Source organism: Melopsittacus undulatus, chromosome 3, assembly GCF_012275295.1.
Source record: "Melopsittacus undulatus isolate bMelUnd1 chromosome 3, bMelUnd1.mat.Z, whole genome shotgun sequence".
NCBI classification, from domain to species: Eukaryota; Metazoa; Chordata; class Aves; order Psittaciformes; family Psittaculidae; genus Melopsittacus; species Melopsittacus undulatus.
The window spans coordinates 13,978,961-13,999,762 of record NC_047529.1 but is presented as its reverse complement, the minus strand read 5'-3'; the positions used below and the strand labels follow the sequence as shown (position 1 = coordinate 13,999,762).

The following is a 20,802-nucleotide window of genomic DNA, read 5'->3' as shown; positions in this document are numbered from 1 at the left end:
GCAGGACATGAAACCCCAGGTTCAAATCCATGTCCGGATCCTGCTTTGGCAGCCAGGAAGGAAAGGCTCAGCCCCTCTCCTCCCCCAAAGAACCAGGCAAATTCCAAGGTTATTCATTATCCTTCCAGCCTGGAGGGAAGCTCCTTGTTGACCCCCAGGGCAGGACCAAGCTCTGCCAGCCTTGAACCGGCCAGGATCGCCCCTTGTCCCCGGTTCAGGAGCAGCTGGAAACCTACTTGTTCCAACAGCATCTTGTGGAGAGACCGACGGGATGGTGAGGAAAAGCCAAGAGGGGATTTTCTCAGGTTTTGGGGTGGGAAGGGTGGTCCAGGCAGTGTGGAGCTATGCACTGTGATCAGGGCGATGTGGATTTGTTACCATCTATGATAGGGGTTTAGTAACTAATATCACCATGGCGAGACATAGGAAAAGGGGAAGGGAAGGAAAGACAATGGATTCCCTGGATAAATCAGGCCCCATTCTGGCTGCTGAACAGGAGTGTTTTATCATAGCATGGTTTGGGTTGGAAGGGACCTTAAAGCTCACGCAGGTCCAGCCACCCTGCCACAGGCAGGGACACCTTCCACTAGACCAGGTTGCTCAAACCCACGGGTTTTTTGCTTCCTCAGTTTTGTTGTTTTGGGGTTTTATTCCATTTTCCCCGTCTCTAGCTCTGTACCCTGGCCCTGAGACCAGCCCCGGGTTTTAACTTGCACGGGGGATCCTGTGAGCCAGCCCCACATCCCCCTCACCCCCAGTGCTCCCTGCTGCTATCTGGGCTGTCTGCAATAGCCTCCTGATGGCCCTGGCCCCGGGCAGTGTCACCTCCCTGGGCTGGGTGATGGGCCATCCACTGTCCCTGCCCAGCCCCTAAAATCAGCCTGGGGGGGCTGGGGTTGTGGGGAAAGGTGGTGGCAGGGGTAAAGGATGCTGTAGACACTCCTGACAGAGCCCCTTCTGCCCCCCTGGAACAGTTTGGCCAGTTTTAGGTGGTTCTGCCCTTTGGATGGGAGCTGAATCCATCATAGAGATGGGGAGAAGGAAAATGACCTGAGGGCAGAGGAGGGAGCCTGGGCAGGAAGGTGAGAGGTGGAGGGTTTGCTGATGGACAGGAGGCTGTAGGGAACTGGAGGAAGGATACCACAGGAGGCAGTGGGGGAATAAATCATCCCCTTCAGCCACGGTGGGACATGGGGACATGGTGGGGCAGCACATTGGATCCAGTCCTGGGCTGCACCATCTTCTCTGGGGCTTGGTGGCCAACCCCACACAAGGTGAGCATTTGGCCTTACTGCAAAGGAAGCCTGCTCTGACTTGCTCACATGGACACATCTCTGCTCTACAGACTCAAGGTGTTGAGATGAAGCTCTCTGTCCATAAATAATTAATCGTTTGGGAAACCTGGATATTGTACAGTCGTCTTGGCTGACAAAGGATGGGCTGTGGGGGGAGGCACTTGCTTTCTTCTGCTTTAGCCCTTTTTATGGTCCAGGTTCACGGCCAAGGAGGAGTCAAGTTCCAGAACTGGGCCAAGACCTATGGCTCCTCTCCAGAGCTGTACTTCCAGCCCACCTCAGTGGAGGAGATCCGGGAGGTAAGGATCCAGGAGACAACCTATTAGAAATGAAGAGGAGGAAAGGCTGGGAAGGTCTGCGATGCTCCATCATGTTCAGTCCAAGAGGTCACAGGTGGTGCCAGCACGAGTCCTGCCCTTAGCCCCAGGAGATGGCCCATCCTAACAAACTGCACATGTTCAGATGCATCAAAGACCTGAAAGATACAAAACCCCTGCATGCCTGGCCCCAGTTGGACTCTGATCCTTGGGCATCGGCATCTGGCACCCTACTGAGGTCCCCTGCCTGCCCTAGCAGCCATGCTGAGGGGTGGGACTCCTGTGTCACTTTTGTCACCTCTAAGATGCCTCTGTCACACTAGGATGGGCATTGCTTCTTCTGAGATCATCATAGAATGGTTTCGGTTGGAAAGAACCTTTACAGGTCATCTAGCCCAACCCCAAAAAGATGATCCTGAGGGGTCCAGGGGTGGTTTTAGCCCCTGATGTCAAATTGTCCAAGTAAATGGATGTCAACCATGGGTGAGATTTTAGCCTGGGATGTCTCACAGTGCCTCTGGCACTGCCCTTAGCACACGGCGATGAGGGTGATGTTGGATGCTGTTGTCTCTGCAGATCCTGGATATGGCCAGGCAGAGGAACAAGAGGGTGAAGGTGGTGGGGGGCGGTCACTCTCCTTCAGACATCGCCTGCACTGATGACTTCATGATCCAGATGGGGAAGATGAACAGGGTCCTTAAGGTGAGATTGGCTTATTGGAGGTGGGGTGGTGGCCCTTCAGTGCGGTGGCACCTCTGTTCCTGCAGCCACCAAGGGCTGGAAGGAATTGCACCAACACTTCCATTTCCAGCATGGGAAGTGAAAGGATGGGGAGGTTTTCCTCTCCTCACAGACAGGAGTTTTTCCAAACCAGACCCTGAAATGCTGGTGCAACACTGGGGAATGCACATTCTCTGTGTAAAAGCATTGGAAGCCTATGGAGCAGCTATAAAGAGGCAAAGAAACAATGTCTTCCTTGTGTGTGTTCAACAAGAGCTTAACCTTGGCATGCTGTCCTCATCACAGCACAGTCTGATGGATGGGGAGGAGGTACCTGGCAGGATCAGCTCTTGGTGCAAGCTTGAGAAGAGGCTTTAGGCAGAGAGAGCAGCCTGGCAAGGATAGGCTGGATGTTCCTGTGTCAGGTGGGGGATTGCTCCTTTTGATGACACCGGGAAGGAAACAGCTGTTCCTGGTTGCCATTGGATCATATCCTGAACAACTCTGGGAAAATGAGAGCTGCTGAGAGGGAGATGCTTTGCATCCAGACCTCCAGGGTGTAGGGACAGCAGTCATGGAACCATAGAATCCCAGGTTGGAAGGGACCTCAAGAATATTGGGTCCAACCTTTCTAGGCAAAGCATGACCTAGGCTGGATGGCCCAGCACCCTGTCCAATGCTGGGGAGTCACTGCTTCCCTGGGAAAACACTGGGCTCTTCCTGGGGCTGCATGACTGGCAGGTTATAAAGAGTGTGAGAACTGACCCTGTACATTCATGTGTGCCCGCGTGTCATGTGTGCATGCACAGGTACATGTGTGCATGCCTGCTGTGTGTGCATGCACAGGTACGTGTGTGCATGCCTGCTGTGTGTGCATGCATGCACTTGTGCATACCTATGCATGCGTGTGTCTGTGTACAGCTGAAGATGAAAACTCCTGACCCCGAGCCGTGTATTCTGAGAGCTGGATCATTAGTGGTAATTAACAGCAATGAGTAATCAAGGAACAGCTCCCTCCCTGGCAGCTCGGTCTGTCAGGAGTGGGATGGGAGAGCTCCTTCCACCAGGAGCTGGCTGGGAAGGGCAGGAAGGCAGAGCAGAAGACAGAGCTTTGCTGGGGGATGTCTTCTCCCTTGCAGCACTCATAAGAAGGTACGGGAGAGATTACACAGCCCCAGCAATGGGGAGAGCAAAGTGGAGCAGGGTCTGGGCCAGGTTTGGATTGGGTGAAGGTCTGAGAAAGGTGGCAGATCAGGATAGGGCAAGTCTCTTGTACGTGGCTCTCCTGTCCAGATGTTATCAAGTGCACTGAGAAGAGCAGGGGTGTTTTTCATGGGGTGTTTCTCCACTGAGATGTGTGACATTCCCCTCTCCCATCCCATCCTTTGCAGGTAGACAAGGAGAAGCAGCAAGTGACAGTGGAAGGTGGGATCTTCCTCTTGGATCTGAACGTGGAGCTGAGCAAGCACGGGCTGGCACTGGCCAAGTGAGTGGGACACATGCATGAGACCATCCCTGGGCATCCTCCCAGGTGTCCTGCCCCAGATCAACTGCTGGGATGTGTCAAAACAGGGATGATTGAAGAGCTTTCACTGTATAATGGGGGTGTCAGCTCCAGGATCTGGTCTTCCAGCAGGATCTGCAGATTGCAGGTCAAGTCCCTCCATGACGGAGTCACTGATCCTCCCTCAGAGCAGAAGGCTGCACGAGGGGAGTCTTTATCCCCACCAACCCTCCAATACGGTGTGGAGCTGTTGGAGAGAGTCCAGGGAAGGCCACAGAAATTCTTTGAGGGCTGGAGCACCTCTGCTATGGAGACAGGCTGAGAGAGCTGGGCTTGTTCAGCCTGGAGAAGAGAAGGCTCCAGGGAGACCTTAGAGCAGCTTCCAGTGCCTGAAGGGGCCAACAAGAAATCTGGAGAGGGGCTTTTGACAAGGGCCTGTAGGGACAGGACAAGGGGGAATGGCTTTAACCTGACAGAGGGGAGACTGAGATGAGATCTTGGGCAGAAGTTGTTCCCTGTGAGGGTGGTGAGAAGGAAAACTGTGCACTGTCCCTTAAAGATGAGAGCAGCCTTCCTAGGTATGGCTTACATGGGGCAGAGGCTGAGCAGGCAGCTCTGGGCAGAGGATGCTGATGGCAGACAAAACTAGGCTAAAAATGGGTTTTTGATGGCAAAGGGCAAGTAACCATTGGAATATATTATTGGGAGGCGTGGGAGACTTTTTGCTCTGCATTGCTTTGGGGTGTCTGGTGTCCCCAGAGGAGGAGGTGGAAGTGATCTTTTATCCTTCTACCATCCCCACGTCCCCACATGTCCGTGTTTGGAGGAATGGATTTTCGTGCACAGAATTAGCCTCTGGATGCTGCCTCCAGCTCTGCTCCACAGTGATGTTTCAGGGGTAAACCCAGGTTCCTCTCTGCATCCTCTGAATGCATGTGGGAGGGATGTCTCTGCCCCAGTGAGTCACTCCAGGTTGATGGGGAGAGATGGGGACTTGTGAGACAGGACACAGATGAGTTGACCTTGGTGACCTGCCTTGTCCTCCCCATGGACTACAGCAGTATCCTGATAGATATGTCCTATGGAGATGTGCACACATGGCCAACAAACCCACCCATTGCTGTGGGGTACTCTGAAGGGTGGAAGACCCTGCTTGTTGGGTAGGGTCTGCACATGGTGTAATGCCTGCCATGGTGTGCTGTGCCCCACACTGTGTCCCACACACTGAGGTCCTCACCCAGGCCCTTCATTTGCTTCCAGCTTAGGAGCCGTTTCGGAGGTGACAGCAGCTGGTGTCATCGGGACAGGGACACACAACACTGGGATCAAGCACAGCATCCTCCCCACACAGGTGAGACACAAGTCAGGAGCGTGTTGACATCAGCACCCCATCACATGGTCTGGGTCTGGGGGGGTCCTATCTCCCATGGGATGGAGCTGTTATGGGGAACCCAAAGTCCCCCGTGAACAGTGGGACCTCCTTATCTGTCAGCCAAAACATAATCCAGCTCAAAACCCCTGTATCCCTGTGCTTTATGTCTTCTAATCTGATGAATAAGCTCTGTACCAAAGGAAAAGCAGTTCTTGTATTGGAGCCTCCCAAAACCAAATCCCTGCAGGGCCCAGGTCTGTTTTCTGCTACACACATATAAAAATCCTCCACTCATAGCTCCCATACGGCAATTCCATTGCTGGTTATGGAGAAGTGAAGTAACTGAGGGGGGTTCCACTTCTTTATTTGATAGCTTCTCCAGTGTACCCCAGAGAGAGAAGGGTCCTTTAATGTCACCACATCAATGGGTTGGGGGAGCCAAGCTCAGCATCACACCTTGTGATGACGGTCATGATATGGGTGTCTTTCCGCTTGGCCCCCAGCCCTAAGCTTTGGGGTGGATGCAGGGTCTCAGCACGGAGATGGGGCACACTGAGCCCTGGCTGAAGCTTCGCTCTCCTCTTGGCAGGTCATAGCACTCACCCTGCTGACGGCCTCGGGGGAGATCCTGGAGTGTTCAGAGTCCATCAATGCAGACATCTTCCAGGCTGCCCGCCTGCACCTCGGCTGCCTGGGCGTTGTGCTCACAGTCACCTTCCAGTGTGTGCCCCAGTTCCACCTGCACGAGGTTACCTTCCCCTCCACCCTCACCGAGGTAGGATGTGGGTGAGGCTTTTAAAGCCTCCTTGGGGATAAGCAGAGGTCTTGGGGAAGGGATGTGGTTGGGGGAAGGCTGTGCTCTGGTACAGAATACCGCGTGTATGTGTAGGTTGCACCCCTGGTGTGTGTAGTGACAGGACAATGGCTTTAACCTAACAGAGAGGAGATTGAGATGAGCTCTTAGGCAGAAGTTGTTCCCTGTGAGGGTGATGAGGTTCTGGCACAGGTTGCCCAGAGAAGCTGTGGCTGCCCCATCCTTGGCAGCTGAGCAATGCCAGCATTCCCACTGGAGCAGTGATGGAGGTTTACCATCAGCTTCATTTTCCCTGGGCTGCCTCCAAGCAATGGCAGGGCTGAGCACAGAGGCTCCAGCACAATCAAGTTAGAGATGCTGAAGGAGCCTGCAGGCGTCAGTGCTGCCGCCCTCGGCACTCACTTCTGCCCATGGAGAGCATCACCACGAGACGGATCAGCCAATGCCTCTGCTCTGTTTAACCTGGTGTTCGCAGGCACTGGCAGGTCAGCGGAGATCTGGTGACTCCAGGCACGCATGAGTAAGCCTAATGCAGATTTAATGTTCCAGCTGGAGAAAATTGCCCTTGCTGGAAATCCTGGTCTGAGGAGCTGACGTGCTGCCTGTACTGAGCACAGCCAGGGAGAAAGCTGTTTCTGCACTGAGCCAGCACCCCTGGAGGCAGGCAGAGTCCTGGAGGAGAGGAGCAGCATCCCGCAGGGCATGGCTGCTCCCATAAGCCATGTGCTCTCCAAAGAAGAGCTGTCTCCCATCTCATCATGCCCTGCTGCTTGGCTAAGGGACAGCCTTGCTTTTTAGAGCAACAGACAGACCACTTAAAATAGTCCATGAGTATCTGTGGGTCCATGAAGATGTCCTGAGGGCTGGAGCAGCTCTGCTATGGAGACAGGCTGAGAGAGCTGGGCTTGTTCAGCCTGGAGAAGAGAAGGCTCCAGGGAGACCTTAGAGCAGCTTCCAGTGCCTAAAGGGGCTGATAAGAAAGCTGGAGAGGGGCTTTTGACAAGGGCCTGTAGGGACAGGACAAGGGGGAATGGCTTTAACCTGACAGAGAGGAGACTGAGATGAGCTCTTAGGAAGAAGTTGTTGGAACTAAACGTGTTTTAAGGTCTCTTCCAGCCCAAACCATTCTATGATTCTACAGTCTCGTGCTCTTGATAATAACTTGGTCCTTTCTTGTGTGCGAGGTCTGGGTATTTTTCAGGATAGAGCTCTCCATCTCCCAGTGTGGAGTTTGGTTTCATTCTTTGGTTTTGAGTTGAACTTGGGACAAACTGTGCTGGGGATGAAGAGTGTGATGGAGAACATGTTTCAAGGGCCAAACTGAACAAATCCCTTACCAGGATCCAACCCTGGAGCTGCTTCTTGATCATATGGCGGAAAAATCCTTTTAAACCAATCGTCATTTTGCTGCTGGATTTGCCCATCTCTGTCTTACCAGAGGTTCAGGTCACCCAGACTAAGGTGTATAGCACTAGTAATTGTAATAAACCTGGAACATCCCCAGAGGTGGCTTTCTGAGGAGGGTTTCAGACCTGCTCTCTCATATGATCTTGCATGGCTCTGAAGGTTTCACATGTTGTCTCCTCCTTGGCAAGCTCTGCTGTCCCACCGTCCATCCTCTTCTTGTTGCCCCCTCTTCATGGCCATGTCTCTCCTGAAGACAATGTCTTCCATGAAGTCTTTGAAAAGGCACTTCATTGACCATGGAAAGCATGAGAAGTGTAGGTCCTTGTTCAGCCTGTTGCCAAGGCACTGGGGACAGTGTCCTGGGATGCTGGTGCAGAGATGCTCAGTGCTGGAGAGTGGTTTTCCAGCAGAGCTTTCCATCCCCAGCAGAACCTGTCTGTCAGAGGCTGATTTTCCTCAAAGGAGGCACGAAATGTCCCTTTCTGTGGCAGTGAGACTCCTGGGCTTTATGAGCTTGGGTCTCCACGTGGGGCTGTGGCCAGTGGTGGGTGTGATCTGCTTCCCTCAGCAAGCCTTTTGAAGGCCCACTGGGCATTTCTACAGAGCACTTGGAAGGAATTCTTTCTCCTGAGAGCAAGTCAAACCCACTTCCCCTGTCTCTGCCATTGTAAAAACTCCTTTTAACTGCTGGATGCATTTCCTTGGAGCCCTCCCACTCTGATGGTGCTGGGAAGTCAGATGGAGCGAGCTAGGACAGGATGGGATCTACTGCCTTGAGCTGAGCAACCCTCAGCTTGTCCCCTGTCTCTGGCACTAGATATCACCAGAGGCTGCAGTGTTGCACAGGGTAAAGCCTACAGTGAAGGGGCCATCTACAAGCTGAAAGATCTGTCAGACTTTAAATGTTGTGTGCACTCAACTGCATTCACTGGAAGGAGTTAGATTTCTGAATAGGGAAACTGAGGCATAAAGCCCTCCAGGAGGAATATAGCGGTGGTGGAAAGGAACCTCTCCAGGAGCTTGAATCTGCTTCAATCACTGATTGCCTTTGTGAGGTCTGACATCCCTGCTCGTGCATCCTCAGCAGCATCCTCATCTGTTGTTCCATTTGAGTCTCACAGGTCCAGTTCCAGCCCTGGCTAACAACAGCACAAGCCTTTGTAAAGCTGGGCTCATGAAAAATATATAGTCCTTGGACAAAAGCAGCAAAATCTGTAGCAGGATTGATCAGGGCTGCAGCACCAGTAAAGCTCTGAGAAACACTGTCCTTAATTTTTTAAGGACTGAATTATTCAGTGCCCCATTGAGGTGTCTTTAACACGACCAGGAATGTGGATCTAATGCACTTGTGGAGTATCTTTTCCATAAGCCCTGATCCAAATCAACCCAGCGATCCCTGTGCTGTGCCATGGGACAGAGAGGTCCATGTGTGTTACTCAAAGCCATTAGCACATCTGCCTGCTTGCCGTCACCCCCCCCCCCCAGGAGCAGCTGCACCAGAGCACTTCAGGATCTCATTTTACCTGGGGGTGGGAAGGGAAGACATAGGAATAAAGGGAAACACACCAAGATATTTCTCCCTCCCAGCCTGCAGTGAGTTCATTATCAGTGTTCCCAGTTGCAGAGGTGATGAGTTCATGTTTAATGGGCTCAGGGGTATTATTTTGCCTGTGAATTGCCTGTTTGCTTCCTGAGCTGCAGCTTCCCTGGTGTCCTGCAGCAGAGTTGCCTGCTTTAACTGGATTTAAACGTGTTTAAACACGGTGGGAATCTGCTGGCTCCTTATGAGCTCTTCACCCAACCTGACAGACTGCTCAGACCTTCCCTGCACCCTCTAGTACCTTTCCCAAGCCAGGCTCCTGTAGTAAATGCTGTTTTACACCTCCTAATCTGCCTTTTAGCTAGGACATTTATCTCACATGCAGGATAACTCCACTATCCTGAGCAGGGCAGGTAGCCTAAGCTGAGCTTTAACTTACTCGGCATCATCTGCCCAGGCTATGCCCCATGCACATCTCTCCCTGTCCCTCAGGGCTGTTAGGAGGGTGAAACAAGAATGCACTCTATAAATATTTAATGCCATTATCAATTCTCGGTCATCCCTGCTCCTCGCCTGCTTCCAGATCTCCAGCTTTCATGTTGAGCAGCACATTGAGGCGGAAGGAATAATGGCAAGGGAGCAGGTTGTTTGAAATATTTAAGCTTGAGTTATCTAAGACATTGCAAATAATATATGTGTCAGAGGAGCCGGGCTCGGATTTGTGGTTATGTAAGATCTGCATGCTTTCTTTTCTGGCCTCGTGATTATCTTTATCACTGGGATGAACTCAGCTGCTCTAGCTGCTGACAATGACCGGGAACAAGGCACGGGACCGACAGGGTTCATTGCACAACTGAGGTCACCAGAGAGACCTGCAGAGCATCCCTGGATGATGGCAGGGATGAAGTCTGACTCCCCTTGCCCCACATCTCCCAGGAGGCTGAAGAGGATGGGTCAGGCTCAGATATGATACTTGTCACCCTGACCTTTGCAGCTCTGGGGGGTCCTGAACTGGAGGTGGTTTGTATTACATGTGATAAGTCAAGGAGTTTCAATTCCAGGGAAGTCTGTGATCTGCCTCTGAACCTGTGCACAAATTTAACCTCCCACAGATGTGCACAGCTTAGAGACCTGGGCTAAGAGGTGCTGCATTTGATCTGAGCCTGCTTCCTACCACTAACCCTTTGTGGGTATCCCAGGCACCTGGGATGGATCCCTCAAGCCCAAATACCCCAAGACCACTCAGTGCCTAAAGCCCCTCTCCACCACTGGGCCTGACCTCATCCCTCTTCTCTAGAGTCATTGGTTTTGGCCTCAGTGTATGGAAAAGACCCTTCCAGCCGGGGCTCAGACACTGTACCCTGACACAGTAGGACCCTTCCAGGCACAGGCAGCACACAGCAAGGTAGGGGGGAGCTGAGCATCCATCTCCTCTTCCAGAAAGTGACTCCACATGCTCCCTTGCTCCCCTTCACTGCTCCTGCTGACCCACAACACATGTGCTAGGGACTGGTTGTGCTTCATCCTGCCCAGCATCTTGGCTGCAGCTGCCCCTTGTCCTTTCCCTGAGGCCCCTCAGACCTGCACTGCAGCAGGCGCAGTGCCTGACCCTTGGCTCACTGTGCTCTCAAGGGTGTTTGCGAGCAAGCGGCTTTTTTGGCACGGCTTTTATGAAGCAGAGGGATTTGTTTTGAGCTCCTCAGAGGGAAATGAAGATGAGCAAAATCCCCTGGGACTCTGCATGCCCCAGGGTCATCTCCATTGCAAGCAGGGCCACATCACAGCACTTCCCAGTGCCTGACCCTTGCCTGCAGCCCCAGTGCTCAGCCAGCAGACAGCCTACCCAAGGACTCCCGAAGCCGGCGTGCCTGCTGTGCTGTAATTATCCTACAAAGTCATGGGCTTATTTCCCTCAGACCAGTACCACAAGGATCAAAAGCGCACACTGAAAAGTCACCCCCATGAGCAGTTTGCTCCTCTGCTCAATCATCACTGCTGGAAGGCAAACAGGCATTGGCAGGATCACTTGGGAAAGCGGTATCCTTCTTTTACCCACTTGTTTTAGTACTTGATGCATTTGTTCCTAAACCAAACCAACAAAAACATGCGGGTGTAGCTTTTGCCCTACTTGTACTTGTGCAGCTGCTCACAGTTTCCAACAAAAGGACTGCTCTGGACACAAAACTGAGCTGAGCTCTTAGGCAGAAGTTGTTCCCTGTGAGGGTGCTGAGGCCCTGGCACAGGGTGCCCAGAGAAGCTGTGGCTGCCCCATCCCTGGCAGTGTTCAAGGCCAGGCTGGACGGGGCTTGGAGCAACCTGGTCTAGTGGGAGGTGTCCCTGCCTGTGGCAGTTGGAACTGGGTGAGCTTTAAGGTTCCTTCCAACCCAAACCATTCCGGGATTCTATGATTCTATGAAAACAGGCTGTTTTGGGAACATCTTAGAGAGATTTTGTGGCTCTTTGTGAGCTGCATATGTGAAGATGAAGACACCAACATTAGCATTAATGCTCACCAATTACATGGATATATTATTCGTCTTCCCATCTTCCCTGCTTTAACAGGACCATGGCATTACAGCAGTGCGACGCCATGAAGACCCTCACCTTATGGCAGGGTCACAGCAAGTTGCTCAGTGCTAAAGCAGCCCATCCTGGTGATTAATACCTCATTAAGACAAATAACTCAAACAGCCCAGCTAGAAAGGAGCAGCTTCACAGCTCAGATTGCCATGACCTTCCTGGGGTTATGTCCATGGGTCATCCCACCTTCTCCTGTGCCAAGCAAACTCCTCGAAGCAAAGATGCTGGTGTTTTAAGCCTTTATGCAAAGCTGTGGGAGATCTCTGCAGGAGGAGCAGGGGTGGTTGATGAGGCTGTTGGCAAGAGGGATTGGTGGTGGCCTGGCTGAAATAGCCCTGTGCAGTGAGTCCTTCTGTTTCCATGCACACAGGCAGGGGAAAAGGGCTAGGGCTGAAGGATCTGATTTCTGTGACTTTCATAAGACTTGTTTTTGTGTCTTTATGAATAATCTGTCAATTTGACATTTGAAGACCTCTCTGGGACAGGGTCATGTAACACATCCCTGCTCCAGCCCCCATTGCATCCCAGCTCAATCCTCTGTGCATCCTGGCTCCATTCCCTGTCACCTATGGGCCCCAGTGCTGCAGAGAGCTGTGCTGCCAGACTGCGAATACTGGGGAGGGCACCCCTGACACTTGAGCAAGAGGTGGATTTTGGTGGCCCCAGCATAGAGCCAGCTGTTCCATGGCTGATCTGTGCTGCCTCAGGTCTGGGAATGCCTGAAGGAGCAGTTTGGGAGCAGCAGATGTGTGATTGCAGGAGGGTGCAGGGTCTGAGGTCAGATGCAACACCAGCAGCATCTTCAGGATGGGGAGCTCTGTTACAGCTGAGGTAGAGGAGACAATGAACATGTCCTTTTCCCTTCCCTGATGCTGGGTCCATGGTCTCTATTGGCCCCTTAGTGCATGGCAGGGCTGCACTGACTCCACTTCAACCCAGAGAGACTCTGCAGACAGACACCTCAGACCTGCCCTGACATCCATGAGAGTCTCCTGAGGTGCCTCCATCCTGGGATTCCTGCTCCTGGGGTCAGGGCAGTCACCAACCAGCCCCATTTCTCTGGTTATTGCAGGTCCTTGATCACCTTGGGGACCACCTGAAGAGATCCCAGTATTTCCGATTCCTGTGGTTCCCTCACAGTGAGAACGTCAGTGTCATCTACCAGGACCCCACCAACAAGGCAGGTCCCTCTGGGCTCCATGCATGAATGGAGAAGGGCCTGTACACAGAGCTGGGATGGGCATGCTGGGGTGGCTGATGAGAGAAACAGTAATCTGGGGCCTGGATGGACTCTGCCTGTGCTCCACAGTAAGGAAAGTCCCAGGACACAGAGGCAGCTGGGGCTATCCAAGCTCTTAGCATCCTCATGACAAAGCCTGGTCTCTTTCTGAGGCTGGATGTGTCCCTGATTCATCACAGGAGATTTGGGCAGTCCTCAAACCCTCACTCCCAGCTTGGTCCTTATCCAAGCATGTTCTTCCACCTTCATGCCTGCTGGCAAGAAAGCTGCAAACCCTGCTGGTCCCTAACAGTCCCCATCTTCCTCTGCTTGGTTTTGCAGCCCCCCTTGTCATCCGCCAGCTGGCTGTGGGATTATGCTGTTGGTTATTACCTGCTGGAGTTCTTGCTCTGGATCAGGTAGGAGCATGCTCTGGGCAGTGTTTGGGGCTGGATAGGCTTGTCCAGGGCTGACCTCACCCACATCTCTCTTCTGCATCTATGCATTGAAACCTGTGCTGCTTTGCTGGGAGTCCCAGGGAAATGGCAAGGGAGGACTGTGACCCACAGCACTCCATCCCTGGGGAGCATCTCCTCCAGCAAGCTCCCGTGCAGGAGGAGCGGGTTTGGGCTGGGATTAATGTCTGGGGCTGCACTGCCCTCTCGTGGGCACAGGGACACAGCACACAGCACTGATAGTGCCAGACTCTTTCCAGTGGTACCCAGTGACAGGATGAGGAGGAATGGTCGTAAAGTAAAACACAAGAGGTTTCACCTCAACATGAGGAAGAACTTCTTCACACTTGGGGTTCAGAGCACTGAACAGGCTGCCCAGGGGGGTTGTGGAGACTTCCTGTCTGGAATGAACCTGCTTTAAGTGGCCCTGCCTTGGCAGGGGGTTGCACAAGGTGACCTCCTTTCCAGCCCCAACAATCTGTGATTCTGTGATCTCTGGGGCCAGAACTCACCTCCATCTCTCTCCCTTGCAGCACCTTTGTGCCCAGCTTGGTGTGCTGGATCAACCGCTTCTTCTTCTGGCTCCTCTTCAGTTCCCGGGTGGAGAATATTGACATCAGCTACAAGATCTTCAACTACGAGTGTCGCTTCAAGCAGCATGTTCAAGACTGGGCCATCCCCATGTAAATGGCTCTGCAAACACTTCCTGTCCATCCCCAGCCATATTCAGTAACTGAACCACATTCCATTCCCTGCCTGTGCTCTGCCCCCAGCCCAGGATGCCTGGAGTGGGAGCAAAACCATGGAGAAAGGGACCTGGCTAGGAGACACCATTCCTACCTGCATGCTTACCATGGGGACCCTTCTGCATCCCTGTCCTGGGCTACCAAATCCATGCCACACCATGTCTGGGGGCTTTGAGACCAAAGCAAGGGGGGGATGTGCTGGGACGCATGCCATGGTTTGTCCAAGACTCACCTCATCCACATCTGTTCTCTGCATCTCTACATCCCCTGAATAGCACGGGGGCAGGGATGGAACTGTGGGGCTGGGTGTTCAAACCCAAAGAGAGCTTGCTGTGCCCATGGTGCCATTAACTGGGGCTGGGGTCTTCTCCTGGGCAGTGAGAAGACGAAGGAGGCTCTGCTGGAGCTGAAGGCTGCCTTGGAGAACAACCCCAAGATGGTGGCTCACTACCCCGTGGAGGTGCGCTTCGTGCGGGGGGATGACATCTGGCTGAGTCCTTGCTTCCAGCGGGACAGTTGCTACATGAACATCATCATGTACAGGTGAGCCACGTCCCCATTCCATCCCCTCGTCTTCCCCTTCCCCCAGGGTCAATGTGCTGGTACAGCAGTCACTGTGCCTGGAGTCCCAGCAGCAGCACATTCACAGCTCAAACACACCGACACCAGCTCCTGGCTGGCACTGGAGACCTGGATTGAATGAGCTTGTGCACTTTTGCCCACTCACCCCACTCAATTTGTGGTACTAAGCCACAGGGGATGGTGTGGCCCTGGAGAACCCTAGAGTCACCCACCCCTGCTTCTTGAGCATCTTGTCCTAGGTGAGGGACCACCAGCCAAATGCTGGTGTCATGCTGCTTCCCAGAGGGTTTTTATCACCCAATGCTGGTCAAAGAGCCCATGGTGGGTCCCTGGGTTTGTTCTTCTCCCCTGGTGTTGTGCAAATCCCCCTACATCCCTGCTAATGCCTTCCCTACCTGATCCTGCTCCAGGCCCTATGGGAAGAATGTCCCCCGCCTCAACTACTGGCTGACCTATGAGGGCATCATGAAGAAGTATGGTGGGAGACCACACTGGGCAAAGGTACCAATGGCCATGTTCTGGGAGGACAGGGGATGCAGAGGAGGGTCCCTACCCCTTTTCCATCATGGGTCCTCATGGAGGGGAGCTTGCAACTAAATGAGGATCAGAGGTCTCCAGCATCAGACTGGTCCCAAGGGGAGGTGGATGCCTCTAGGAGATGGCATTCCTGATGATGCTACCCACACTGGGCATGTGGATAAGGGGATAGAGGTCTCACCACTTCTGCAGGGGCTTCTCACAGCATGTGGTGGGGTGTTCCAGAGCCAGTGATGGGCAGCTCTCCCAGACACTGTCCCTCCTGCAGGCCCACAGCTGCACCCGGAAGGACTTTGAGAAGATGTACCCAGCCTTCTCCAAATTCTGCTCCATCCGGGAGAAGCTGGATCCCACGGGGATCTTCCTGAATGCCTACCTGGAAAAGGTGTTTTACTGATGGGGGCAACGTTGGGGATGGAGGAAAAACCAACCATCACCCCCAGTTCCTGGGACACATGGTCCTCCATGGTCCTCCATGGTCCCCATCTCTGCCCTTATCTGCATGACAGCAGGCAGCAAGGGTGGTGGGCAGGGGTGTGCTCTGACCATGATGCTGACATGGGTCTGAGGTGCCTGGAAGTCTTCTGGAAACCAGCAGCTTGGGAGGTGACCATGCCCCATGGTGCAGCCCCAAGTGCCCCCTGTACAAGACAACATCTCAATAAAGGCCTTTCTTTGTGCAGATCTTATCTGAGCCTGTGCTTTCAGCCTGGGCATGTGTTCTATGGAGGTGCCCAACTCCTGGGACAGGGGATGGGATTTGGTGTCCCTGTGTAGCCCCGTTACAGGGGTCAGATCTGGACATAGAGACCAGAGGCCATTGCAGAGCCTGGGCCTGGTGCCATCTGTGCCCTTGAGCTCAGGCCTTCTCCCCTGACAGAGGCATGCAGGCAGGTTTTGGGAGGAAGAGGCAGCCTGACAGGGCCACCCTAGCCTGTCTGGTGTTGGTGTATGAGAAGCCATGCATGGGCAATGGGTTGTGGCCTCTCCCAGGTGCGGCTGCAGCTGTACCACACTGCCAAAACCTGAAGGAGATGCTCCTGTCCTGTCCTTTGTCTCCTAACAAATGTCCCTGTTAGACTGATCCAATGCCTCACTTGCATCCCCAAGGGATGGGGAAGGGGACATGGGTTTCTCAAGGGTGGGGCAGGATTCACAGAATCCTAGAATCCCAGGTTGGAACAGACCTCAAGGATCATCTGATCCAACCTTTCCAGGCAAAGCATGACCTAGAGTAGATGACCCAGCACCCTGTGCAGCTGAACCGTAAGTGTCCAGTGTTGGGAGTCACCACTTCCCTCGGCAGATTATTCCAGTGGCTGGTTGTTCTCACTGTGGAAAGCTGTCCTCTTGTGTCCAGTTGGAATCTCCCCAACAGTAACTTGTGCCCATCACACCTCATCTTTTCCATGTGACTCCTTGTAAAAAGGGAGTTTCCATCTTTGTAGCCACCCTTTAAATACTGGAACATGGGGATAAGGTCTCCCCTGAGCCTTATTTCCCCAGGCTGAACAAGCTCAGCTCTCTCAGCCTCTCCTCACACGGCTGCCCAGTGCCTGGATCACCTCTGTGGTCCTTTTCTGGACCCTCTCCAGCCCATCCACCTCTCTTTGGTACAGCAAGGACCTGCAAAGCTGCCTCTCTCCTTACGCATCCTAAAGTAACAAGCTCGTGAACTCGTTACTTTCTTTTCCCATCAGTAGGTGGCATGCTTGGAAAATGAAAAAGTTAAACCCCTGGAATCCAGAAGCCGCTGGTGTTTGCTTTAGGAAGGCCCCTTCATGACTTGATTAGTTAATTCTAAACACGGACGGCTGGGCCGGTTAGCCAAGCCCAAGCTACAGAGCGTCCTGGAGATGGGTCACCTCCAACACAGCCCTGTAAAGCACTGCATTCCCCTTCCCAGACCAGCCACTGGCCATACTCCCCATGGGCATCTTGGGTCTGGAGCTCACTGTGACAGCCACCACTTTATCAACAGATGCTGCCAGGCAAAGTGGAGTAGAAGCCTACAGGAGGATTCAAACCTCCCTTAGCGAGGCTATAAACAGAGAGCTGGAGAGGGGAATGTCTGAAAAACCTCAGGTAAGCATGAGAAAGCACTTCCAGGGCCTAAAGGTTAAGCTCCCGTTCCTTGGGACCTCTCTACAGCCACAGGCAGTGTTTAGGGATAGACAACAACATCCCAAAACCTGGATGTGGTGTAGTAACATGTAGTAACATGAAGGCATCTCCTTGCAAGATGTTGGCATCGAGAGGCTCTCGTGTACACTGAGAGAAACTTCATCATGCAAAGATGCTTGGAATGCTGCAGGAATGGTCTCAGATGATTCAGGTTTATTACTCATGTTCATGGCTTGCTCTCTTTACTCTGTGCACTCATAGGCAATCCCCTCTGGTGATTTTTCTCTCCCTACAAAAGCATTTCTGAGGTATTTTTTATGCATTCTATGATACTGCATAAGTAAGAGACCTGTGCAGATGAAGTTGCAAAGCCAAGATCCATCATATTGGAGAAGTCATAGCACCCAGTGAAGTTCCCACTGACTGGAAAAGGGGAAATATAGCCCCCATTTTTTGAAAGGGGATGAAGAGAAGACCTGGGGAATTACAGGCGAGTCAGTCTCACCTTGGTGTCTGGCAATATCATGGAGCAAATCCTTCTGGAAACTATGCTAAGGCACATGGACAATAACAGGATGACTGGTGACAGCCAACATGGCTTCACTAAGGACAAATCGTGCCTGATAGATGGTGTGGCCTTCTGTGAGAGTGACAGCATTGGTGGGTAAGGGAAGAGAGACTGTGATCATCTACCTGGGCTTGTGCAAAGCATTACACATCCTTGTGTCTAAACTGGAGAGACATGGATTTAGGGATGGACCATCTCCTGGCTGGTTCATATCAAGGAGCAAGCCTTCTACCAGCTTTTCATCCCTAAATCTTGCCTATATTTACCATTCCCTAGACTTTTATAGGGTATAAATCATGTCCCAGGCCCTCAGGCACATATTATTATAGGGTATAAATCATGACACAGCACCCTGGGGCAGCTGCACTGGAGGTTTTCTCAGTTAATGAAGCTGTCCCATGCCAGGACCAGCCACAGAAGGTGTGAGCAGTGAGCAAGTTAATGCAGTGCCTGAGTAATTGCACAAGTGACATCAGTGGGAAAATGCCCTAACTATCTTCTTTTCCCCCCTCAGTCAGTTATTGGAATGAGAGAGGTCTTGGAGACCTCATCACCACTCCTCTGAGCACAGCCTGGTTGTGGAAAACCAGGGGCAACCTGGGGCTGATGAGGACTTTGGGACAGGCGGATTGAAACTGCAGAGACTCAAGGTGAGAGGCCATTGTGAGCTTTGCTTCTGCAAGCATGGGACAGGACCTTCCCCAGGCTTCTGCTGCCCTCCTCCTTGTCCTCCTTCCCGGCTAATGCAAAGTTATTCTGCCTTCACTCACTTGCAGATTTCTGGAGGATAAAACTTGCCAGCTTTAGCTATATGCCAGGACCTGGGAAACCACAGCATCTTTAAACTGCATTTCCTAACAGAGGAATCAGCTTTTTAGAGTTTCTCCATTTTGCCTGTGGACAAAACATTCGATCAGCTCAGAAGGAGTGGGGATGGAATGCCCACATGGAGGTTTAGTCACCCGAATATGCCACTGATTTTAGGGAGATGCCCTTGTGGTAGCATGTCCACTGTGCCAGCCCTGCTCTGCTCTTCCCTTGAATGTCCAACAAAAACCACACCAAGGAGGAATTTGCCTGGCTGAGAGGACTTTGGGGCTGATCCGAGGTTTGCTATAGCCTTCCCCCCTGGGGCAAACACTGCCCTCAGGGATTTGGGGCATCTGAAGTCAGGTCTGATTAGACAAAGCTGGCTAGGAAAAGACTTCCATAGTGGAGAGATTTGACACCCATGCATTTTGGGTGTGAAGAGCTGTGCTGGCCACCCCCAGCTCCTGGGATGCCCCTTGCAGCTCCAGGGAGAATGGGCAGCAGTTCAGGCAACTGCCTGCCCTGAAGAAGGCAGGTATCTGCCTCCAGGAAACATGAAGGCAATGAGCTCAGGTGTCCAAACCTGGGTGATTTGACTTTCATCCCTATACACATTTGATTCAGGCTTTGGAGATCAATTTCCCCCAGCATCGGTGATGAGAGTTTAGGTTATTTACTATGAGGCTTTGTCACCCTACTCACAGCTGGTGAGGCTGTGATAATGAGCATGTCCTTTCATGTTGAAAAAGTGCAGAAGGTGAAAATACAGCTGAAATGCACCGAGTGACTGAAAATACTGAGCTGGAACAAGAGGCTTTAAAAACTGTGCATAAAAGAAGCCTTGAGTGCAGGTAAGCACCAGGGCAGATCAGTAAGATGACTAAAACATGGCAAGATGTGGATAGGGATCACAGCCCTGCCTGTAGCAGAGGGAAGAAAGGCAAGAAGCCTACTGCAGCACGCAGCTGTGGCCGTTTCAATGGAGAACCCTATACCCATATCCTGATGGAGTCATTTTGGTGCTAAGGGTATCTGAGCATTCCATCCTGTCCCCACCTGCAGCAACTCACTGTGATTGCTCCCTGAGAAAAGAGCCTTTTAGCCCTGGATATCTTCCCCACCTGCATTGAGTAGAAATAATGGGAATCTTTCAAATAATACAAATCTAACTCAAAGGGTTTGTTTGAGGCTTGTTTCTAGAGAGAAAAATAAAATTGGGAATTACCTACTTGGATTGCTCCAGAGGGATGTATAAAGCAGATTTGGCTCTCTGACAGCTTCCAGTGGTAAGGAAAATTAGCTTTCCTTCTTGGCATCCCATGGAAATATCAGAGGAGGGTTTATAGCTTGCAGCAAAGTAGAGGGAAGTCCAACAGGGTCTGCTGGGAGAAAGGCCAGGAGTGAGTGGAGAGCTCTGTGCCATCTCCTGCAGAGCTCCCTGGGAGCTTCTCCCACTTTGGAATGGTCTGGCCAGGGTTTGGAGTGGGGAAAAGAGGGTAGGGCAAGGATGTTAGAAAGCAGAGCCCATGGTACAGAAATAGCTCTTTTGGGAGGTGTTGGTGATGGAATTACTAAACCTAGCAAGGAGAAACTCCCCCAGTATTTGTATCTGATACAGTGGTCTGCACTCAGTCTGGATGTAAGGAAGGAATTGTTTACACTGAGGGTGCTGAGGCCCTGGCACAGGGTGCCCAGGGAAGCTGTGGCTGCCCCATCCCTGGCAGTGTTCAAGGCCAGGTTGGACGGGGCTTGGAGCAACCTGGTCTGGTGGAAGGTGTCCCTGCCTGTGCACCCCTCCTCCAAGTGTGCCTCTAGTTCATCTGCATCAGGCTCTTTGGCATGTTTGTGCATTGAGCCCCACAGAGCTCTGGTTGGCAATGTTGAGCTTTGGTCTGTTCTTTGGGAACAACCCAATGGAAGAACAGGGAAAGCAACAGCTTTCTCCTTTCTGCTCCAGACAGACACTCTTGCAGGATCGGCCCCTCCGGCAGAAAGGGCTGGACAAGCACATGAGAGTCAATTCTCCAGGCTGAACAAGCCCAGCTCTCTCAGCCTGTCTCCATAGCAGAGCTGCTCCAGCCCTCAGGACATCTTTGTGGCCTCCTCTGGACTCACTCCAACAGCTCCACATCCTTCTTATGTTGGGGCCCCAGAGTTGGACACAGGACTGCAGGGGGGGGTCTCACCAGAGCAGATCAGAGAAGAATCCCCT

At 52.4% G+C, this 20,802-nt stretch overlaps 1 protein-coding gene across 1 annotated transcript; it reads left to right on the top strand.

Moving 5' to 3' along the window:
* The first annotated feature begins 1,198 nt into the window (after positions 1-1,198).
* LOC101873235 (L-gulonolactone oxidase-like) lies at positions 1,199-15,485 on the top strand. The gene is made up of 12 exons (XM_031046567.2): positions 1,199-1,274; positions 1,476-1,594; positions 2,189-2,314; positions 3,724-3,818; positions 5,097-5,187; positions 5,798-5,983; positions 12,622-12,729; positions 13,111-13,187; positions 13,757-13,906; positions 14,348-14,512; positions 14,962-15,052; positions 15,357-15,485. The coding sequence occupies exons 1-12, from the start codon at positions 1,199-1,201 to the stop codon at positions 15,483-15,485; spliced, it is 1,413 nt and encodes a 470-aa protein (XP_030902427.2).
* Positions 15,486-20,802: the final 5,317 nt, after the last annotated feature.

What these genes read in the sequence shown, in the direction of transcription:
- LOC101873235 (XM_031046567.2), top strand. Translation starts at nt 1,199, where the DNA reads ATGGTGGGGCAGCACATTGGATCCAGTCCTGGGCTGCACCATCTTCTC. An exon ending in CAGTGGAGGAGATCCGGGAG is followed by an intron (nt 1,595 to 2,188) that starts GTAAGGATCCAG and finishes TTGTCTCTGCAG; the next exon opens with ATCCTGGATATGGCCAGGCA. An exon ending in TCCCCTCCACCCTCACCGAG is followed by an intron (nt 5,984 to 12,621) that starts GTAGGATGTGGG and finishes TGGTTATTGCAG; the next exon opens with GTCCTTGATCACCTTGGGGA.